Source organism: Anopheles maculipalpis, chromosome 2RL (genome assembly GCF_943734695.1).
Source record: "Anopheles maculipalpis chromosome 2RL, idAnoMacuDA_375_x, whole genome shotgun sequence".
In the NCBI taxonomy this organism is placed as follows: Eukaryota; Metazoa; Arthropoda; class Insecta; order Diptera; family Culicidae; genus Anopheles; species Anopheles maculipalpis.
The window spans coordinates 27,551,110-27,571,298 of NC_064871.1; the positions used below are offsets into that span (position 1 = coordinate 27,551,110).

The 20,189-nt window shown below is 44.2% G+C and overlaps 4 protein-coding genes across 4 annotated transcripts in view; 3 read left to right on the plus strand and 1 right to left on the minus strand.

Annotated features, from left to right (window-relative positions):
• Positions 1–250: 250 nt before the first annotated feature.
• LOC126565883 (uncharacterized) overlaps positions 251–20,189 on the minus strand; it is a 482,940-nt gene continuing 463,001 nt past the window's right edge. The window contains exon 4 of the mRNA XM_050223096.1: positions 251–266. The gene's annotated coding sequence lies outside the window, so the exon portion shown is untranslated. The remainder of the gene's footprint in view (positions 267–20,189) is intronic.
• On the plus strand, positions 6,652–8,329 carry LOC126557720 (RNA-binding protein FUS-like). The gene has a single exon (XM_050213588.1). It carries the CDS (start codon positions 6,722–6,724, stop codon positions 8,297–8,299), a length of 1,578 nt encoding a protein of 525 aa, XP_050069545.1. The 5' UTR covers positions 6,652–6,721; the 3' UTR covers positions 8,300–8,329.
• Positions 11,711–13,404, plus strand: LOC126565828 (diuretic hormone class 2). The gene is made up of 5 exons (XM_050223041.1): positions 11,711–11,731; positions 12,695–12,846; positions 12,924–13,031; positions 13,123–13,166; positions 13,246–13,404. Exons 1-5 carry the CDS (start codon positions 11,711–11,713, stop codon positions 13,338–13,340), a joined length of 420 nt encoding a protein of 139 aa, XP_050078998.1. The 3' UTR covers positions 13,341–13,404.
• LOC126559640 (laminin subunit beta-1) overlaps positions 16,947–20,189 on the plus strand; it is a 379,704-nt gene continuing 376,461 nt past the window's right edge. Inside the window, exons 1-3 of the mRNA XM_050215810.1 lie at positions 16,947–16,965; positions 19,115–19,227; positions 19,317–19,370. Coding sequence (XP_050071767.1) covers positions 19,167–19,227; positions 19,317–19,370 — 115 coding nt within the window. The 5' untranslated portion in view covers positions 16,947–16,965; positions 19,115–19,166. The remainder of the gene's footprint in view (positions 16,966–19,114; positions 19,228–19,316; positions 19,371–20,189) is intronic.

The window sequence follows — 20,189 nt, forward strand, 5'->3', positions numbered from 1 at the left end:
CTTGGCTTGGTTCCCTTATGCTAAACAGGGCATCTCACCCAGTTAACCAATCAGGTCGTCTCCCCACTTCAGTGCAGCAATCTGGCAACTGAATTCCAGTCCTCAATTAGATTACAATCAGCGCTGAACTGGAACAGATGACGTTGGCTTACCGTGACTCACCAGTAATAGTGCCGAAGCAATATTGATGGTGTCAGTAGCAAAAAAAAAAGGAAAGAAATCAAACTACAATAATAAGAAAAGTTTTATACTCCTGCACACACAAACTTCTAAAGACATTCGAATGTTCTAGCAGCTCGAGTTTCAGCTTAATACAGCTTTTAAATTTTTCATATCCCCTTTTCCCTGCCAATGGGGCCAAATTCGTATTTAAGTGATTTTGTAAGTCACTCATCTTTTGCGGGACCCTGTCTGCACTCCCATCGGGGCCTCTCACAGCTACCAGCCTACACCAGGGTTCGTGTGAGGGTCCCATCGAACAAAATGTCGAACTTTTATTCTCGCAATTTCTACGTCCCCCAAATGTGTTGTCCCCAGGCTGGCACGGTAGGCCAGCCGGGATGGGGGGGAAAAACAATGGACAAAAAAGGGAAAGGAAAACATTTCCTACCCTTGGGTGCTGCGATGGCAACACATGCGCCTTCACTTTTATACGCACCCGGTACACGACCGGGCGCCTCCATTTGCATTCGGGTTCGCGCTTGAGTGCCGTGTCCCCTCATGCATCGGTTTTGGGGTTCGTACTGTAAGTGCGTCAAAATCTCTACCATGGTCTCCACGTGCGTGCGTATGGTCCGTGCGGTGTGGAGCGACCGCAAGAAATTTTGTAGCAGGCTTTTCCGCTCACAAAACACTCATCCCCCCCTCCCCAGGGAGATCTCCAAGTTTGTCCCACTGTGGGGATTCCCTAAATCGCTCCGAAAGCTTCTCGGTATTCAAGGTAATGAAGGGAAAATTAAATTTTCACTCGGCGGCTTTTTTGGAGCGGAAGAATAACGCCACGCCAAGTCTGACTGACTTCGTTTGTCAAGATACGCCACGTAAAAGTGGGGCAGGCCAGCAAACAGGGAGGGAAGCGAGCCTGCAATGAGGGCTGGAAATGGAACGAAAATGAATGAAACAAATGTACTTCAATCGTGGAGTGGTGGGAGTCCTGCCGGTCAAACGGCACATAGAGTGAGTTGCATGGCCGTTTCCCCCCTCTGTGCTGCCTGTCCAAAAAGCGTCCACACGCACGCCGAGCTAGGTGGACGACAACCCCGTTAAGGGGGTTGTGATTGTTTTGTTTGTTTGTGTACTATTCGCACCACACACGGAATCCACATCAAACCATCATCCCCATCCGCTGTGGATGTGGGCATGGGCACCCCTTTTAACAAGCTGCTACTGATGATTTGAGCAATTGCCGGAGGGAGGGGAGCGGTGTACCGATTTTCCTCCGGGAGAACAAAAGCAGCACACAAATGGAAGAAATAAACAAACAGCACGTGCATGGCGTGCGACAGAGAAGGCAAGAAAGCGCACACAGCACATAGCGCTTTTCCCCCCCCCCCCCCCCCACAACACACATTGGAAATAAACTTCTTTAGCGAGGGATCGCTCCTTGCCACACCGTACCGGAATACGCTCTTTTGCAGAGGATAAATAATGCATCCTTTTCTCATTTTGCTTCACTTACCTACATCTCCATTTGAACCGCACAAAACGAACGCCTTCTTGCATCCTTTTCACACTGCAGCGTCCGTGAGCTTTGCCAACAAACCTCGCACAGCATCCTTCGATGATGCTCATCTGCACTTTCAATCTTGACGCTTTTTGATCTCCCCCTTTACTTGTTGTTCCCGCACTCGCGCTTTCTCGCTCTTGCTTGCTCTTGCGTCTGCTCCCGTGTGTGCATGTGTTTGAATGCTCGCCATCTCGCTCGGTTGACTTTTCCGAGCTTTTCCCTAGCCTACCTCCTCGGTAGCTGTAGTACGATCGGACGTAAAAATGCTGCAAGAGCCGCTGTCTGCGCAAACTCTTAATTTGGTCGTGATAAAAACCTTATCTCTGTGTAGATTGGCTTCCAAAAACCTCCGGTACGCCCCCCTTACCCCCTCGCGTATCGCACCCTTCGCACGTTCCCTTCCAGGCAAGTTTCGCACACCCTTAGCGTGCACACACACACGAGAGAGGGACGAGATCGCCCGGAAAAAGGACTACCTGTAGAGTTGTGTAGATTTTATGCGCACTTCGTGTCCAATGTAACCATCCCCTTACCACCCCCGCGCCCACCCTTTGCAAGGTACCACCAACACCACCTGCTGCACACCAACCTGGGTGGGTGCCTTCGGGCCGACTGGCTATCCGGACCACTATAAATATAGGGGGACCACATGGTATACCTACCACGATTTGCTGGTGTCTAAAGAGTGCTGCAACCACGTGGTTCCGAACCTTAAGCTTCCCAAACATACAGGCGAATCCGTTCTTCCTGCGGCAGGATACTAACGGCGACTGGTGGTGGTACTGACCTCTGTACTGACTCCGCAGAGAATCTGTTGTCCAAAAAAAAAAAACAAAAAACGGGAGCTGTTCTATAGTAGGGAGTGGGGCGTGTAACGGTCCCAGTTTTTGTCCCGCTTTTTTTTAACTTCAGTTAGTATCGTTAAGTGTGAAGTAGTTGTGGCTGGGTTGGTGGTACAGTGTGTGTGTGCAACAGGCAACAATAGGCAGCAGAATCTAAGAATCAGCAGAGAAATTTAAACGGTAACGTGGCAAACGGGTGGGTCGAGCTAGAACGGAAAACCGACCTGTTGCAAAAGGGTTCTGTGTTTGTCCTAGATATTGAAAAGAAGCCGAAGTAATGATCCTAATTGACACTACTGGTGGACACTATTGTTCCATAAATGTTTGTGCTGTTGGTGTTAGTGTGTTCTTCCTGAAACGGGCACCAGTGCTTAGTGCTTTGTTGTGTGAGCCGTGGATGTGTTTCTGTGTGGTTAAACAGGAAACAGGAAATAGCACTTATCCAGTTAAGGTGGAAGGAAATTAGGGACACTTTTCGATAAGTAAAACGTTGCGATATTTCGGAAATTCGGAAGCACATTTACAATGAAACACACACACGGGCCCTTTTCAGGGAACATTGGTGGTGGTGGTTGAGAACAGTTCAATCGTTCGATGTGAATAGTAATTTAGGATTTGTTTAATCTTTAATAGGTGCCCCCGCTTGATCAAGACCAACGAAAGCATTCGTCAGGCAGCAGAAGCACAACAATGCAGTGTAATTATAATCAATTTGTATTGTTGTTTTTTAACCTCTATTTGTTTTATTTTTCCATACTCAATTTATGGCAACTTTCTTAATGTAGTTTATTGTTCATGTTTGTTGCAAAAAATATATTTTAGTTGTGGTTGAATATTTTATGTTTTGCATTAAACAGACTGATAATCAAATATGAAATTATATTTCTAATTCAAACAAATATTTTTAACTACCAAAATAACGACTTTCAATAGCTCCGTGCAGCTCACTTTAAGCAAAGTTTTAAAGGCCAAGGTGTACAATAACAAAACCTTTAGCCGTTTTCCTTATCCTTGTGAGTTGGCCCCATTTTTCACACCATCATTCCACCGTCACCGTAACTGACTGGAGCGTGGGGAGACAACAATATTTCACGGGTTGTGTCGAGCTTAATGAAAGAAAAACATCCCGCAGAGCGTTGTGCTCAAAAATGAATAATAAAAGCATGTTCCAGTGTGGCGTTTTGTTGCATCTCTCTTACCACTCTAATGGTTTCAAAACAAAAGCCACTGTTCTGCGAAAAAGAAAACAAATATACATACATCTACTTGCTTTGCTTGGCTTGTTTCTCGCAGTAAACGGTTTCCGGTTCTGCTTTCGTATCGATAATCATAGTGTGAAAAACTACGTCCTGTTTAGTCCTGATTCCCTGTTTTTGTCTTGTTTCTTGTTTGTCTGACAGGGAAGGAAAAGAGGCCACCGCTTGGTGGGTGACAAAGGGTGTGCTTATGTGCTACCCGCCCTGCTGTGCAGAAATGTGATTGATCTTGGGGTGAGATGAATTTTCGAACCAAAGGCCTCAAAGCCCCCACACGGTGAATGCGTGGTAAAATAGTTTCAACATTTTTTCTCGTGGAACAACATTCATGCCTGTGGCTTTCGCGTGTATTCTTCTCGATACACGAGCGTTTTTGGGATAACCAGCTGCAGAATCTTAAACCAACCCACGAGAAAGTTCATCGTATCGGTGGCCGGTGAGTGTGGCTTTACAACCTTCCTGAAACTGTGGAAAAGCGTCAAGGATATCAAGTGAACATGAAATTTACGCCACATTACACAATGCGTTGTTCCTTTTCGAAGATTTTATACGTCACGGCATTACGGAGTTTGAAGATCAGATAAAAACCTTTTTTTGCTCTTTTATCGACCGAGTTCGGGTTCGAGCGGCCTGACCGAAAGCTGCTTTAAAGTCGTAAATTTGTTTGGTGGTTGGTACAATTTTCCATCGCCAGCATCCATATCTCCATATCTACAAAAATCGAACTCCAATTGTAGAGTTGTAGAGTTCGCGAAAATGGTATGGAATGGCAGTGCAGTCACGTGGTGGAGGGTGACGGTTTTTGAAGAGTTTGCACATTTTGTCGGTTCATGCTGCTAAGCTGGGCAAGCTTAGCTTAGGAGAAACTAGCGCGGAACGGAACAGCAGCGGTATGCAACATATTGGGCTGATAAAAATAGTCATTAAATCTTGAAACCGGCTCTTTAACTGTGGCGCTATTTTTATTCATCATGCATTCGGTTGATGCGATATGAATTGACATTTTGAAGATGGTGAAATGTTTGAATTGAAGTTTTTTTAAATCGATTTAATCAAGATGAAGGACAATTCATAAGTCCAAAAGAAGAAGAAAAAAGGAATAAATGTTATACCAACCTCCAGAAGTCTTTCTGGAGGTTTGTAGTTTTATATTCTATAAACAAAAATTCATGCTTGAAACGGAAAAGGGTATAATTTTCATTTAATTGAGATATTCAGCCATGTTACTTAATGGCTAAAAGGTTTCTCTTAAGATACAAAAATTATACAACGATGTTCTTCACACGGCAGGACCGAGGTTCAAATCACGTTCAGAACTACGTGACTATTCAAATACGTGGTATTATCAAGTCGGTGGTCGTCGCGACCGAGAATGTCGTGAAATCAAGAAGAAAAACAGTAAGAAAGGATAAAGTAAGAAAGGATTGAATTTACCATAAATTATTTTCGCTTTAATTCGCATCTTATCGAAGCTAGGTTCGTTGTAAATAATTCAATCAGGCATTGTCTTGATACTTGGATTATTTTGTGTTTAACAATCTAAATCACTAAACAATTCAACAATTTGTGACCCAATTCATGTTTGTCTACAGAAAACCCCTGTATAAACAACGAACATTTTGCTTCGAGGTGATTTGAAAATTCAAACAGAAATATACACACCTTGATTTTCAAGGCCCAAGCCTAACACGAAAGTCGTTGGCGTGGGCCATACAAAGCCTGCCCACACGATTTACGGCACATTTCGGTATTAAAACGCAATGGTATATGTATTCAAAATAGTTTTATCGATTATAAAACATTCAAACTGCCTCTACAAGGGTTCGTTTTGCATAGTATAAATCTATACCAACTTGACAAGATTCGTTTGAATTTCGTACCACCTGTCACTGTCGTTCGCTTGGTGCGTGCGCACATGGTATTTTGTAAAGGAACGGCCACACCCGTGCGTCTGTTCGAGGGATCGTCTCGCACTGCACGCGACAGAGGACGTTTGAAGAGTAATTATGTCAACGCAGTGACGGGAGAGAAGAAAAAAAAACCTCACATCTCAGCGGACAGAAAATGTGCGATTGCGAAAAAGTGTGGGAAAAGTAGTGTGTTTTAGCGAAACGAGCTGCTGGAGAACGCGGAAAAACTGCACGCGTACGGGAAAAGCACGCACGAAACAGGCGAAGCATACTGTGCGTACAGCAGTAGAAGTAGTGGTAGTAGCGAGCAGCAACAGCAGCAGGCAGTAGTGCGTTTTTTCGAAACTGAACCAGCCGTCAGGAGGAGGTCGTGGATCGATTTCTGCCATTCTTGCACGAGGAAAAATAGCAGCAGGCAGTGTCCAGATCAGTCTTCCGTGTGCGCACGAGTGTATGAACGAGGCAATGGTGTATTGGTGGTGAAGCAATAGCGAGATTAGAGCCAGAGCGCAGCAGTTGGTGGTGTGAACACACACACCCGACCCCGACCGCACCGAAATCGGGCAAAGCAGCAACCCCCTTTGTGCCCTTGTTGCCTCCCTCCCTCCCACGTACGGCCCACAGCATACCTGGCCGGCACTACCACCAACCCTACCTCGTTTAGCGGTGGTTCATAGCACACCAATACAGCGCACGCACATTATTTGAAAAGCAAAAGCGAGCGCGTGAGCGCGTGTGCGAGCAATCAAACGGCGACGGGCACGCGGTTTTCTTCCCTTGCGCGCCTACCAAAAAGCGCACCGTGCGTGTGTGCCAGTGTGTGTGTGTGTGCGTTGTCTCGCGTGTGCGAGAGCGAGTGTGTGGTAGTGTAGCACGGTACCGCGAGCGTGCCATCGGTGTGTTGGTGTGATATCGGTCGCAGGGTTCTTTTTCCGCTTCCGAGACGGCGTTTTTTCGCTTTCGTCTTCTGAGTGGTAGCACGCGAGAATGGAGAACACGTCCTACGGAATAAATGTGGCGAATCGCTACGATCTGTTTTGCATCGACGACGATGCTGGCGATCCGATCGAGGCCATTCTGAAGAGTAAACAGAAGCAGCAGAAAAAGCAGCAACAGCAGCCGCAGCAGCAGCAGCAGCAGCAGCAGCAGAGTGGTACCACCACCACTGCCGCAGCACCGGCAGCACCCCAGCAGGCAAAGTCGAACGCGAAGAGTGGTGAGAAGGAGAACAAGGCTGGTGGTGGTGGTGGCGGTGGCCGTGGTGCCGAAAATCGTCATCCGGACAAATCGGCCTCGGACTCGAAGCACGCACAGACGAACGGAACCGGCAATCATTTACATAATCAGCGCAGCGGCGGTGGCGAACGACGGGGCATCAAGGAAACGCAGAAAGATAACATCCGCAATCAGGAAAACCAACGAGGCACTACTAATCCGGGGGCTAAGTTCCCGCGTGGACCGAACAAGAACGGCACGGTTGGCGCCGGCGGTGGTGATGACAAGTATCCCCGCAAGCCGCGCGACTTTGACGGCGATGGACAACGGAAACCGTACGCGCAGAACGGCGGTGCTGGCGGCGGTGTGAAGCGGTTCGATGGGCGCGGCAAGCGTGAACTGGACCGTCAGTCGGGCTCGAACAAAACTGGTATCAAGGCGGTAGACAAGCGGGATGGTGCCGGGTCGCACAACTGGGGCAGCTCGAAACAGGACGCCAAGGAGTACTCGAACAATCCGGACCAGGACTATCAGCCACAGGATGCGGACACGAGCGCGGAAGCAAACCCGGAACGTACGAACGTGAGCAATGGGGGCGAGGAGGCAGGTGCCGACGGTACCGGCGCACCGAAATCGGACGACGAGGCCAAGGAAATGACACTGGACGAATGGAAGGCACAAAAGGCGGCCGTCCGACTGAAGCCACAGTACAACCTGCGAAAGGCGGGCGAGGGCGAAGACTCGAGTCAATGGGATAAAATGGTTGCACTGGACCGAAAATCGAACCCGAAGGTGGTGGAGAAGAGTGGCGCGGCCGATGGTGGTGCTGCCGCCGAGGAGGATGATGGAAACGACACTCAGACCAGCAAACCGACAGCGTCGGGCGGTGGTGGTGGCAAGAAGCAATTTCTGGAAATTGAGTACCACTTCAACGACAGCCGTCGGGGTGGTTTAGGCCGTTCGAGAGGTGGACGCGGTGGACGTGGTGGTGGCGGTGGCGGACGCGGTATGGGCCGTGAAGGTGGTCCGGGTGGAAGACGTGAATACGGAGGCGGGGACAACTATCGGAGCGGTGAGGAATCGGGCGGTCAGCAGGAGGGTGGCCGCAGATACAACAACCATTATGGTGGTGACGGCGGTGATGCTGGTGGTGGTGAGCGGCCACAGCGAGACTTCAACCGGCGTAACAACCGACCGCCGATGGGTGGTGGTGGTGGTGGTGGTCCGGATCGGAACTACGAAGGTGGCATGAACAACAAGTACAGCAGACCGAATCCACGATCGGCCAAGCAGCATGTACCGGCTGCACCGAAGGTGGACGATGAGCATGACTTCCCGTCGCTCGGTTAAAACGTGACACCTTTTTTTTATTTTATGGTGGTCCGCACATCGCGATCAACGGTAGGCGCCCCGTTTTCGACTTCGTCCCTCAAGATCAGATGTTTTGCTAGCCGACGGTATACACACATACACACACACACTCACTCACGCAAGTTAACTACAAGGAGTAGAAAGAGAGAGAGAGGAGAGAGAAAGAGAGAGAAAGAGGACGAGAGAGCGAAGGTGGTAGGAGAAGAAAGTCAATGAATACTAGATTTATTTTTTCAAATGTTTTCCCCCGATTTTTGCCTATTATCTATCCTAATCATGTTTTCTGGAGGGATTAAGTTAGTATATCCTGAGGAGTGTTCAAGTGAGATAGAGAGGAAACGAGGTACGAATTTTGCGTGGAAAATATGCTGCCAGTGCTTTAATTATCGTGTGCGTGTGTGCGTTAATTTTCTAATACCCAGTCCCCCCTTCTCATTATACAGCAAAAGAGCAGCAAGTTAAATGTAAACAAAAACACAAGGTTGCATTAAGGAAAGTTGCGTGTTGTTCCCTGTTCAGGAAGTCATGTAGAGAATGCATTGAGATTAAGGACGATCAAAAGCCTATGACCGTCGTACTCTCTCTCTACCACACAACATCTGCAGCAGCAACTGGAGCACAGGAGCGAGTGATTAAGAAGCATGAGAATGTTAATGGCAGGGCCATCCATAATAAGAAACGGAACAAATATCAATTCACCTCGAACACACCATCCCAAAAGTCGTCGGTTTTGTTTCTTTTTATTTGTTTTAGCTTTTTTTTATTTGAAAGTCTTTCCGGAAGATGTATCCTCCCATGTGGGTCGATATGATCTTGCGATCGGGCGCGTGTATGTGTGTGTGTGTATGCGCTAGTTAAGAAGATAAGGGTAGAAGGATGTTGCCCACAAATCCTGTGGCTCTTCAATGATAGTTTGCTCTGCTGTACTTTAGAGTGTTGTTTCATGAATATGAAATATTGTGGAACCTCCACACGTGTCACTTAATTACCCCTTTCTTCAACTGTGGTGTTACGAATTTTCTTAGCTCATTCGAATCATATTCAAATTCATGTTACGCCTTCCCGCTTTCCGGATGTTTTATTTTCGCCTTAAACGGACCCCAAAGTGAAACAGTCTTTTAACACACATACTAGCCGAGGTCGTTCTCAATTAATCTTATCAGGATGGGGGATGAATTCGTTTTACTACTTGAAGAAAAGAGCTGGCAATGTGAACACATGAACATAACTGGGGCAAACTTTGTCTGTACACTACTGATGTAATTTTGCTGCTGATCATGGCTGAAAGATTTGTGAAAACACACTAAACAGAGTATTGAATAATACATGAGTATATCAATATAAACAAGAGCCGCGCGCCAGGTTTGCACACTTCCTGATGAGATAGTAGAGGCAAGATAGTGACCGCAAAAAGAAAACTTATGATAAGGGAACTCTAACTGAACACGTCAAAATATACATACACACAATACCATAGGACTGCGCGAGCTCTTGCTGGTACGGTACGCGGTCATCAATCGAAGAAATCATGCGGAACAGCACAACGAAAAACGAACACGTTTTGATGTGGGTGTTTGTGTGTGTTGTGGAAGATGAACTGATTGTAAAGAATCGCGATCGTTGGGGCCGGACACTTTCATTCTTATGTGACAATTTTCTTAAGTTAATTTTAATCATTTTCGCTGCTGTGTTTGTTTTTCGCATGCAGTAAACAGTTTGGATTTTGAAATCCGCGGGAGAAGAATTCAGGAAGATGTTGTGAATTATTTAGCCCGCGGGCTTTACAATTGTTACTGGCTCTGGTGGGTTGTTCTTTGAGACGCTAAGGGAAATAGTAACTTTACACATAATACACACACACACACACACACACACACACACACACACACACACACACACACACATAGGAGAGCAATATTTTTCATCTTTAAGTGTTCTTTAAAAGAAGGGGTAGCACGTGGCCACTAATACGAAACGATCCCGATCCCCAAGAAGAATAATCAAACTTGCGAAAACAAAAGCAACATCTTATGTACTGCATTATGCCCTTAAGTAATAAAACAACTTTGTTTAAGTGTAGTCTAAAGCCGGTTTGAATTGTTGGAAAACACTGTTAGTAGAAGAGGATGGGGTTGCGATGGTTTCCTTGAGTTTTTCTTTCACACACTTTTAAAATTCAAATTGCGCCTGTGTATGTGTGAATGTTGTGCGCGTTGGCACTGGGAAAATTCACTTTCGCTCGGGATAGGAATACGGACACGGTCGCTGTCGTTTCAAAAATAGCAGCAAAAAACGACAAGAAAAACGAGATCCGATCGTCCGACACGAGCGCGCGTGTGCATTTGCTGTACGTTGGCGCACGTTGCCGTAAGATTTAGGAAGAAGGGATGATGATACAGAGATACATATATATATATATATATATATATATATATATATATATATATATATATATTACTTTGCCGGTGAAGACACTGGTTGAAGACTATCGTGTGGGTATCATCGCGTCACAGAACACGAAAACCAGCAGCAGCAAATGGAAGGCATTTACAACAGGACAGTACTTCTACCATACAGGAAATGTGCGATCGTGTATTGTGATCGCATAATGACGTTGCTCACGAAAACATGACAAACTACTAAAACTAACTGGTTCACTGATCACAGAACGAAACAACAATAAAACAAAAATTCACGCAATAGTTCGTATTTCCTACGTGAAAAATAAAGCAGGAGGGGCACACTGTTTCAAGCAAAAGAACTTAATATTATTCACACACCATCAACACCGAGGGGGCGTCGGGTAAAAGTTGATGGTGTGCAAAGAGAAAAAAGTGTGACACGGAAGATAATATTAGTTGGTAAGGTATCGGCAAACATAATTGCTACTAACTAAATTTCTTTCCAATGCATATATACACACAGAAGCAGCGCAGGAAACTTGCTGGCAGCGGTGGGTGAAACAAATTAATCCACTAATAAAGTCCCGTGCTCTCACCCTGTGCCGGGAAAAAAAACAGAAAAAAGGTTTGAAAACTCTATTTTAATCGTGTTAGGCAAAGACAAACAAACAAAACAATGAGACAATTAGTGGTACATGTATGCAACATTAATAAAAAAACGAACATCAAGAATAAAGATCTCGACTCCTGAAACATTTGTAAGTGATCGTCATTTTTATGTCGAATGTTGTACAATGTTTCCTGGTTTGTGACATTGTAGAGGTAGCATTCTTTTTCTTGGTGCAGTGAACAAAAAAGACATCTTTGGAACCAACATTACTCGGATGCACGTACAATGTGTATGTAACTCACGTGGTTTGGGGATTGCGCAAAAACACTTCGCGGCACCGTGTAACACGGTGAGATAATCAAAGGTCATGCGGATTACATGACGTATGGGAAGATTATGGTAAAATTCATCGGAAAATTGAACCAAAACCGATTGTGTGTAGAACGTTGGCGATTTCAAACAGGTTAAATTATCTGTTTATGAAAAAATATCTTTATTTCTTTAAAAACCCCTCCAATTCCGTTTGCTTCCTCGTGCCGAATGGAGTTAAAATTATGATTAAAATATTTTACACATCCTATGAGCGTTTGCTTTTGGTCATAGGATGTGCAAAATATTGTAAAATATGTAAATAATGTTTTTGCAATCATAAAATATGTTATGAAAACATATTTTAATCGAAATCAATACAAAAAAAACCTTTCCCCTCCTGGAGAATAATTATCAAAATGCCGTTGGGAGGCACTGTGTGCAACACATATTATAGCATGTTTGAATTTATAGCATCGTCTTCAATAACGGATTGGAATAAATATTAAAATGGGGAATGCTTCTGCAGTTATGTTGTTGCATTGAATGTTTAAAAAAATTGCTGAACCATTATATGTATTTGCTGAAAATTTAGCAAGAGAAAAACTATTTTTTTCATGCATATCAATGCTGTATCCAATAGAAAGTGTTATTCGCGAATAAAAATACTATTTCCCAGCGATCATAACTTTCAGCAGCATTTTTTTATTACATTAGTTATGTTGTTATAGAATTATCAGTTAATTTAAGTAAGAGTAAGAGTATTTTTCCTCACAAATCCTATTGAACTTTAAGAATATTTCCCTACTTCTTGAGAAAAAGGCAAACTGCAAATACATAGTCACGTATGACTGTTAAATCGAGACCCTGGTTGAATTTGTGTTCTGCATCCTTAATACAGACATCCGTTTTGCGACTTCCATCTATAGATCCTGAACAAGATTGGCGTTGTTAAATCCAATTTATCACTGAAGTCCTCCATTCCTAATTCTTCTTCTCATAATTATTTTTTTACGTAATGCACATTTGCGTAAAATTTGTACCAATTTTTAGTACAATTCGTATGATCATTTTACTTTACCCAATTCATATTCCATTTTCTTTCCAGTACGCAAGATTAGCGAAATGTCATGGGCTTCGGCCATCGCGTTGACGATTTTATTGCTAGTTTTCACCTCTACAATCGACACCACATCTGCCCTCAGGTATAATAGAAACATTTCCAACCGAATTCAGAGTGATTCAGCAAAATTGAGCAACAAAATATTTAACTTCTTCGCAGCTACCGAGGCTACAAACAGGAGATGAAAGAACAGCCCGACGATGTACTGATTGATCTAATTGCACGATATGGACACACGATGTTACGAGCCAAGGATGAGCTAGAAAAGTATGTCCTACATGCCATTGTGAAAGTGGTGAAACATTCCGGCGAAGTACCTTAAAATTTTTTTCTCTGCTTCTTTTCCTACCCAATCAAGCTCCAAACGAACGGTAGACTTTGGACTATCGCGTGGATATTCTGGTAAAGTTCACAAGTTCCTGATCCAATGCTTTCACAAATCAAAGATCCAATTAACCAACCATTTTTTTTTTATGTACAGGCGCACAGGAAGCGAAACATCGGATGGCGATGGCGGTCGCCAACTTTGCCGGTGGCCCTGGGAGGAAACGGAGGTTCGAGGGAATCATGCTGTAAATTTCGAACACACTGATACGAGCCAACCAATTTCTGTCATGTTATCATGAATGAGGAAGTGCAATACTACGACGCGAGTGTAACGGAAAACCGACGAAAATGAGCCTCACAACACAATCAATTCGAGCAATACGACCGCTTTTTGTCTTCTGTCTATTGTTGAACGTAGAGTTTAAATAAATTAATGCCAGTTTTGATAGAAATGTATCAATGATGATGTAATCCCGTGTTGGTAGTTTGCTTTCGGCTTGAATTTGTACTAAAGTTTTTAATCTTTTTTTGCATATACATATATCACATGGTTGAATTTTTATTTATTTTTAGTTAAATTAAAATCCTCCTGGCAAGTATAAAAAGCTTAATTTTATGCTACTCTTAGCATCTTTCTTATTGTTAGGCCTCCAGTAATGAATGAATGCTGAGCTAACGGAAACGTGCTAGCAGTCGCTGATAACCCACTCAGAGGTTTAAGCCAATGATAAGAAGTTCTTGGGTACCAAGATCTGTTCTGTGTTGCCCCTTTTAGGTTGGTAGTGTTGGTGGTTAGTACGTGGATGAACAAAAATTCCACTGTTTCTTAGTCTACGATGATTGTAAAAACTGTGCAGCTAGCCTAGCATGTGGTGATAGTTTTTCTTTTGATTTTACCAAAGGTTATCGTGGTCTGGATGACGTAGTTCTAAGATGAAGTAATAATTGGGCAGAGTAGCACTATTATTAGGTTGATGAAAATCATTTTTGTAGCCAGTTAGCTGGAATTGGACAATTTGAACTCCGTTGTGATACATTCGAAACATTGAAATTTATTTTCAAAGCAATACGGCCAGGCTGTCCGTCTCGAAATAATAATGTAAAAATATTAATTTCATGTGTAAGTTGAATTTTATCAAAAGAAGAAATCGCAGGATTAGTTTTGGCAATAAATAATTGATTATTCAGCTTTAGCTAAATAGGAACAGCTTTAAGTTTAGGAATACAAAAAAGGTCAAGAATTCTTAAGGTTTTAGTGTACTACAACAGCAGAAGCAATCCAAGGATTGCAATAACTAGCTAAAATCTAAATGCCCCGGGCCACGAGAAATTTCAAACTGTTGAAATCGATGCGAAATTGTCAAAAAATCTCTGATTTTTTGACAGTTTCGCAGATTTTTCAGCCTTTTCTCCATTGCCTCGTGTAGCTTGTAGCTTGTAGCTTGTATATGCGCTTCTCGAAAAAGCGATTTCAAAACAAGAAAATTTCCCAAGCACTCACTTAAGCGAACCTGAAATTGTCATTTTTAAATCTCTGGAGGCCCGCAACCTAAACGTTGCTTTTAGCTGGGTGGCTTGCTGACAAAATTGTGTTAAAAATTTGCCCATGCGTAGACATAGGGTCAAGAAAAGCTGGAAAAAATTAAATTTGAAAAAGTAACATTTTAGTAAAATCACCTGCCACCTTCCTGTCAGGAATTCGGTTCCTCGTAGGAAAAAGACTAGAACACTCACACACCCGGTCCCTGGTCTGGTGTAGGGGTTATCGGTTAGGGTAAGGCTCACTTAAGCTACGCGGACCACTCCAGCCTCAGTCCCTTCCTTTCTTACCAATTTACCGTCTACAATGTACGCGCAGAGCTGATAAGTTGCGAACCGTAAAGAAGGAAACAGGAAACCTTCCATACGTTCTTCAACAACATATTTTCCGCCGGCCAAACGTTGTGATAAGAATTTCTGCACACCAGTGTTAGTGGTTTTGCGAGTTTCTACAAGCTATGTGTCAGACAGATGCGTGAAAGATCGACTCTGGAGACAAAATAAAATCTATGAACTAAATTCAAGTTCGCAACAGAACGCCAAGACAGCATAAATCAAATGCTGTTCCACAGCATAAAGTAATGCTTAGGAAAAATGTGTCAACTGGAGCTGAGCTGCATCGGATATCACGCACACCAATCCACGCGCTGATCGTGAGCCGATCGTTTCTCTGACTGTAGGAGAGCATACACGCAACCACCCGCTCTCACAGAACGCGCCGTTCGTATGCGGGTTTGTGAGGACTTTATGCTCAACTCACGCATCATAGTTGAAACGTCTCGCGTCGATCGTGCACGTCCGAACAGTTGAGACGCGTCCGTGCGTTCCGTGGACGGTTTGCTTCGCCTTTGTAGGTGGCTAAACACTTCTGGTGGGAGATTTGTTTTCTGACATTTTGGCAACCTGGGCACAGTTTTGTGCACCGTCGCCCACTGCCCATTGGGAGTTGTTGTGATCCGCTGTTTCTGTGAGAGTGAAGTGCATTTTACATAGGGCGGATGGTAAAGTGATCGAGCCATCTCCGTTTAGCGCACTCCGTCTGCACTTGGGATAGATTCAGAAATAGAAGAGTGTTTGTGGTGCTAGTGCGAACAGCAGGGAAAAAGATTTGCTTGTTCTGGATCGAGTTTTGTCCCTTGGATGTAACATGAAAGTCGATGTTTCTTGTAAAGAAGAAAATATCGATTTTACATCAAGAAAAATATGCTTTTCTGCATACAATCGTGAGCAAAGAGCAGACGGCGGGTGCGTGCGAGTGAGACAGTGCGTGCGAGTGGATCAGATATTAAATGCGAGTGATAGAACGAGTGAGGCTAACCACACAGGCTAACCCACAGAGTGCGCTGCAAGAAGATGTGAGAGACGAAAACACCTCTTAAAATCACGGCTGCTGCTGCATTTCCCGAATCTCATCCATCTTTGCTCGAAGATCCTTTCTCGCTCTGGCACACAAACTTATGTTGAAAGTTATGCTTCGCAGTGTTTTATGTATTCAACACACATGGCTCTAGGTAGCAAAGGCAAGAACGCATGATGTGCTCGACGACGACGACGACGAAATCGGTGTTGATCTTCTGCCGCGCCACAGCGACCCGTGTTGTCTGTCGTCACCAGTTTGGATTGCTGCAGCATCAGCGGATTCCAACAGGCGCGCGCGCGCACACCCAGATATGTGGCTCCCAAATGCTCCGCCATTCCGTACGGGAAAGTTAGACAAATTCGGACACAGCAGAAGAGCATTTCCAGATCCACGCCGTGTGTGATGCATTTGTGGGATAGTTTGGGAAAGTGCAGGATGTAACGGGGAATGTAGCGGTGCGTCAGACACGACCATGATAAGATGCGTTTTTTTAATGTTTATTTTCTTTTGTGCTACCGTGAGACTACAACAATTCGCTGACTTCACGTGTGGTTGAAAGTGCATCGTTCAGCTAAAATTTTGGTGCAACGCGATCTTTGCCGATTTTACAGTGTACCGAGGAAGGGGCGAGCCAGATTCGTGGTTCGATGTGGAGTGGATATCGTTTATAGTTCGGGGAAATATTATGGAATTCATTCAGAAAACAGTGTTTTATCTAATTCATTGTGTGTTGCCCCTTTTTCTTCGCAGCAGTGAGTAGCAAGTGTGTTAAGTGAAGTGAAGTACTACTAGCCTGAAGTGTGCGTAAGCTGCTACGTGTGTTTGCTGCGAAAAAGGTTCCCCGTTTTGGGAAATAAGCTACGGTTGCACCGTCGTGACGCATTTGTGCCATCGAGAGTGTGTTGCCTGCATTTGCTTTGCCGGTAATACTAATTGCCGCTTATGAGTAGTTGGGACACCATTGCATGTTGAACAGTAAGTGAATTCCTGCATCTTGAGGTAGAGTTTCTTAGGACCACGATCGTGTATTATATTGTAGGCGGCAAGGGCTCGCACCAAGACGCCGTTAGGAACCAGTCTTCCTTTTTTGGAGGAAGTCGCGGGAGCAAGTTCCCAATGGAACTTGTTTCCAAAGTTCCCCATTTTGGGTGGAAAAGATATTCTTTCCATCTGGCAAGCATTCTTTGCTCGGTTCATGTTATATCTTCCGCCTGGCTGGTTAACGATCTCGCGAAGGAAAGGCTCGAATTTATGCTGTCTAATGTATACCACGTGCCTTTTTTTGGGTGCAGAAATTTCATGGCATCAACGCACATATGTTCGGAAAATATGAAGTAAACTACAAACCTTTAACAAGTTTTGATGGCGTCATCATCAAGAACCTTGAAAATTGTCACTTTTATTACGACCTTGCTCGCTAGAAAACAAATGTACTCTCATTCCCTTAATATCCCACGATCGTCTGCTATTTCAACAAGCACCGGTACCCGTGATCTTGTGTAGTTTAATTGGTATAAAGCATCGGACTGCTTAATTTCGTGTCCAAGCGGCGATACAAATCTGCCGGAAGTTCTGCCTGATACACTGTGTGCTTACCGGGACGGCACAAAACGGAATCCGTCCTGACGAGGCTCATTAAAAATGCAAGCGATGCAAAAATGTTGCAATGCTGTTCGGTTGATGTACACTGCGTTTGCACCGTACCCCATCACACCGTTTCCGCTGCATACCCTCGATTGCACTGATTATTCCCTCCATCAAAGGAGATTTTTCATTTGGTTGAGAATTTTTTCTCCACTCTAAAACATGAGAACTTTGTATGCATTGTGCTCTTCTACAAGTTCTTCGCTTTAGATAAAAGAAACAAATATACGGCGGGTAGCAGTGAAAGATAAGACAGCTGTGCAACGTTCACAATTCATTCAACGCTGCTAATGAATGAAAATTGTTCTAAATACTGGCAAAAATTCAACCCCGTTCGAGTGCATTCAGTGCTAATGGAGTTGCCAAGCGGACATGAAGTGTTTTTGCACCTTTTGAGGGTTATTCGTTGCATTACATACATTTGCTTAAGAATGTAGTTTGTGTAAATTGGTGTCAGTTACGACAAGAAGTGGAAAACATACTGAAGTTTAACGGTGATGGCCAATTCCTTCGCTTTTCGTGCTCTCCTAATTCATCTGATTAATTAGACCCCTCGGCCTGCGGGTGGTGAGGCGTTAATGGCGCCGGTGTTAACACAGCAGGACCGGGATTAAAATCCAATCCGGGACCGTTCGCCCGTAGTGAGAATTCACTATCAAGCCCACTTAAGCCAAGAATGAGGAAATTTTGCAAAGATATTCGTTTAGGATACTCTCTTGCTTTCCAAATGTTTCTAATCAGACATCCAAATCTTACATCATTATGATAGGAGGTACAGGAGATCTTGTAAATTAAGCTTTTATTGTTTTATAACTGCTGCCATCGAATACGACTCGTCTTCCACAAGTCGCTTCATACCTCAACCAAAACAGGCTCCCCATTCATTTGGCCCCTTTTCTATCATTTCGATAAAGCAAAAGTCAGCAAACATGGCTATTTATCTTCGCGTGCGAGAGCTTGTGTAGTTTTAGCGGGCCAGTTCAACGGACTACAAACGGCGGACGAGAACACGAACAAACATTCACCATGCATGGGGCGCATGCATATGCCACGGTTATTAGTTGCTCACGATATTACTAACATTTCCACTGCTAGTTAGCGAGGGGAGTCGGAGAGTTTCGTTCCTTGCTATTATCGCCGTACTCCGGGATGGGAACCTTAAAGAAATCTGACATATTTCTTGTGCATAGAGCCATAGAGACCTAACATAGAGAGAGCGAGAGAAGAAAAAAAAACAACAAGGAACTGTTCTATCACAACAGCACCAGAACAGCATCAGAACGACACAGACTTTCTTATCACCGGATACGAACACGCGGTTCACTATCGCTACAGGGTGGTGCAGTACGCGAGTACGAACTGTACTGTGCGAGAACGGTTCAAGAAACGGGGAATTAATGTAAAAGTTTTCAATCTCTCCAAACAGGCGAGCAGGCATTAATTCCTGTATTTTACTTTTGCTATTGCTTTTTATTTTCAGATTAGGGACGTTATATTAACGTCCTACTCATGTATAGCTGGCCGCGGCAGCGATGGCCAAAATAGGATCGTCATGTATAGCATACGTAGTTATTAACTTATTTATTTTCCATAGTAAGTATCTGGAAGCCGTCCCAATTGGGAAGTTCTCGAGTCTCGATCGATCGGTAATGCAACTCTGTTTCGTTTTTCATTTTATCCAGGTCTAATCTTAAGTAGCAATGCACAACGTCGACCATATGGCGGCAGAGACCGATGTAAGTATGTTAGCAAAAATTGATTTTTGATGCGCTGCTCTTCTGAGCTTCTAACAGCGTTTGGCGCATTGATAATACTGGAATTTGTGTGATGTGACGATTGCCTCATTTAGTACAATTTGTTGTGTTCTAACCTGTTGAAGCATGATTTCGTTCTACACTCAACTCACATTACACTAAAAGCGCTACATATAAGCGCATTGTTATCAGTCATACACGTAACTACCATTTTACGCTCACCACTCATCACATTATTTGCCCGTTTGTACGAATGGCGTGTGAAATATTTAAGCAGTTCCCTCGGTGGTAGCGGCAGAACCTACCAGCAGCAACACTATCACAACAACCGCTCCGGTAGTGCTGCGCGGTGACCAACAACCGATCGATGATGGTGAATCGATGGAGTTTACCGACGAGGATGAACCACTACCGGGCGATCTGTACCCGAATCTTCAGTACACCGGCATGATTAACAATCACATCAACTATAACAAGTACAATTCGATTTTCTATCCGCCTGGAAGTTTGTCACCGGTACGGTTCGAAGATGCAGCAGTGCAGAAGGTTTCCTACCGGACGTACCATCACCATCGTCGACAGATGCATGAATCTCAACAGTATCGTAACTTTCAACAGCATCAAATTCATCGGCCATGGCAGCAGCGTGCAGGAGGTTATCTAATTACGACTACGAATATTGATACGTCCTATCCAAAAATCTCCCCAACAAAAAAAAAAAAAAACCTCCAGACATATAACCTGGAATGTGTATTCTCAACCGAGTGACCGAGCGTACTCGTTATCTCCTCATACCCCGGG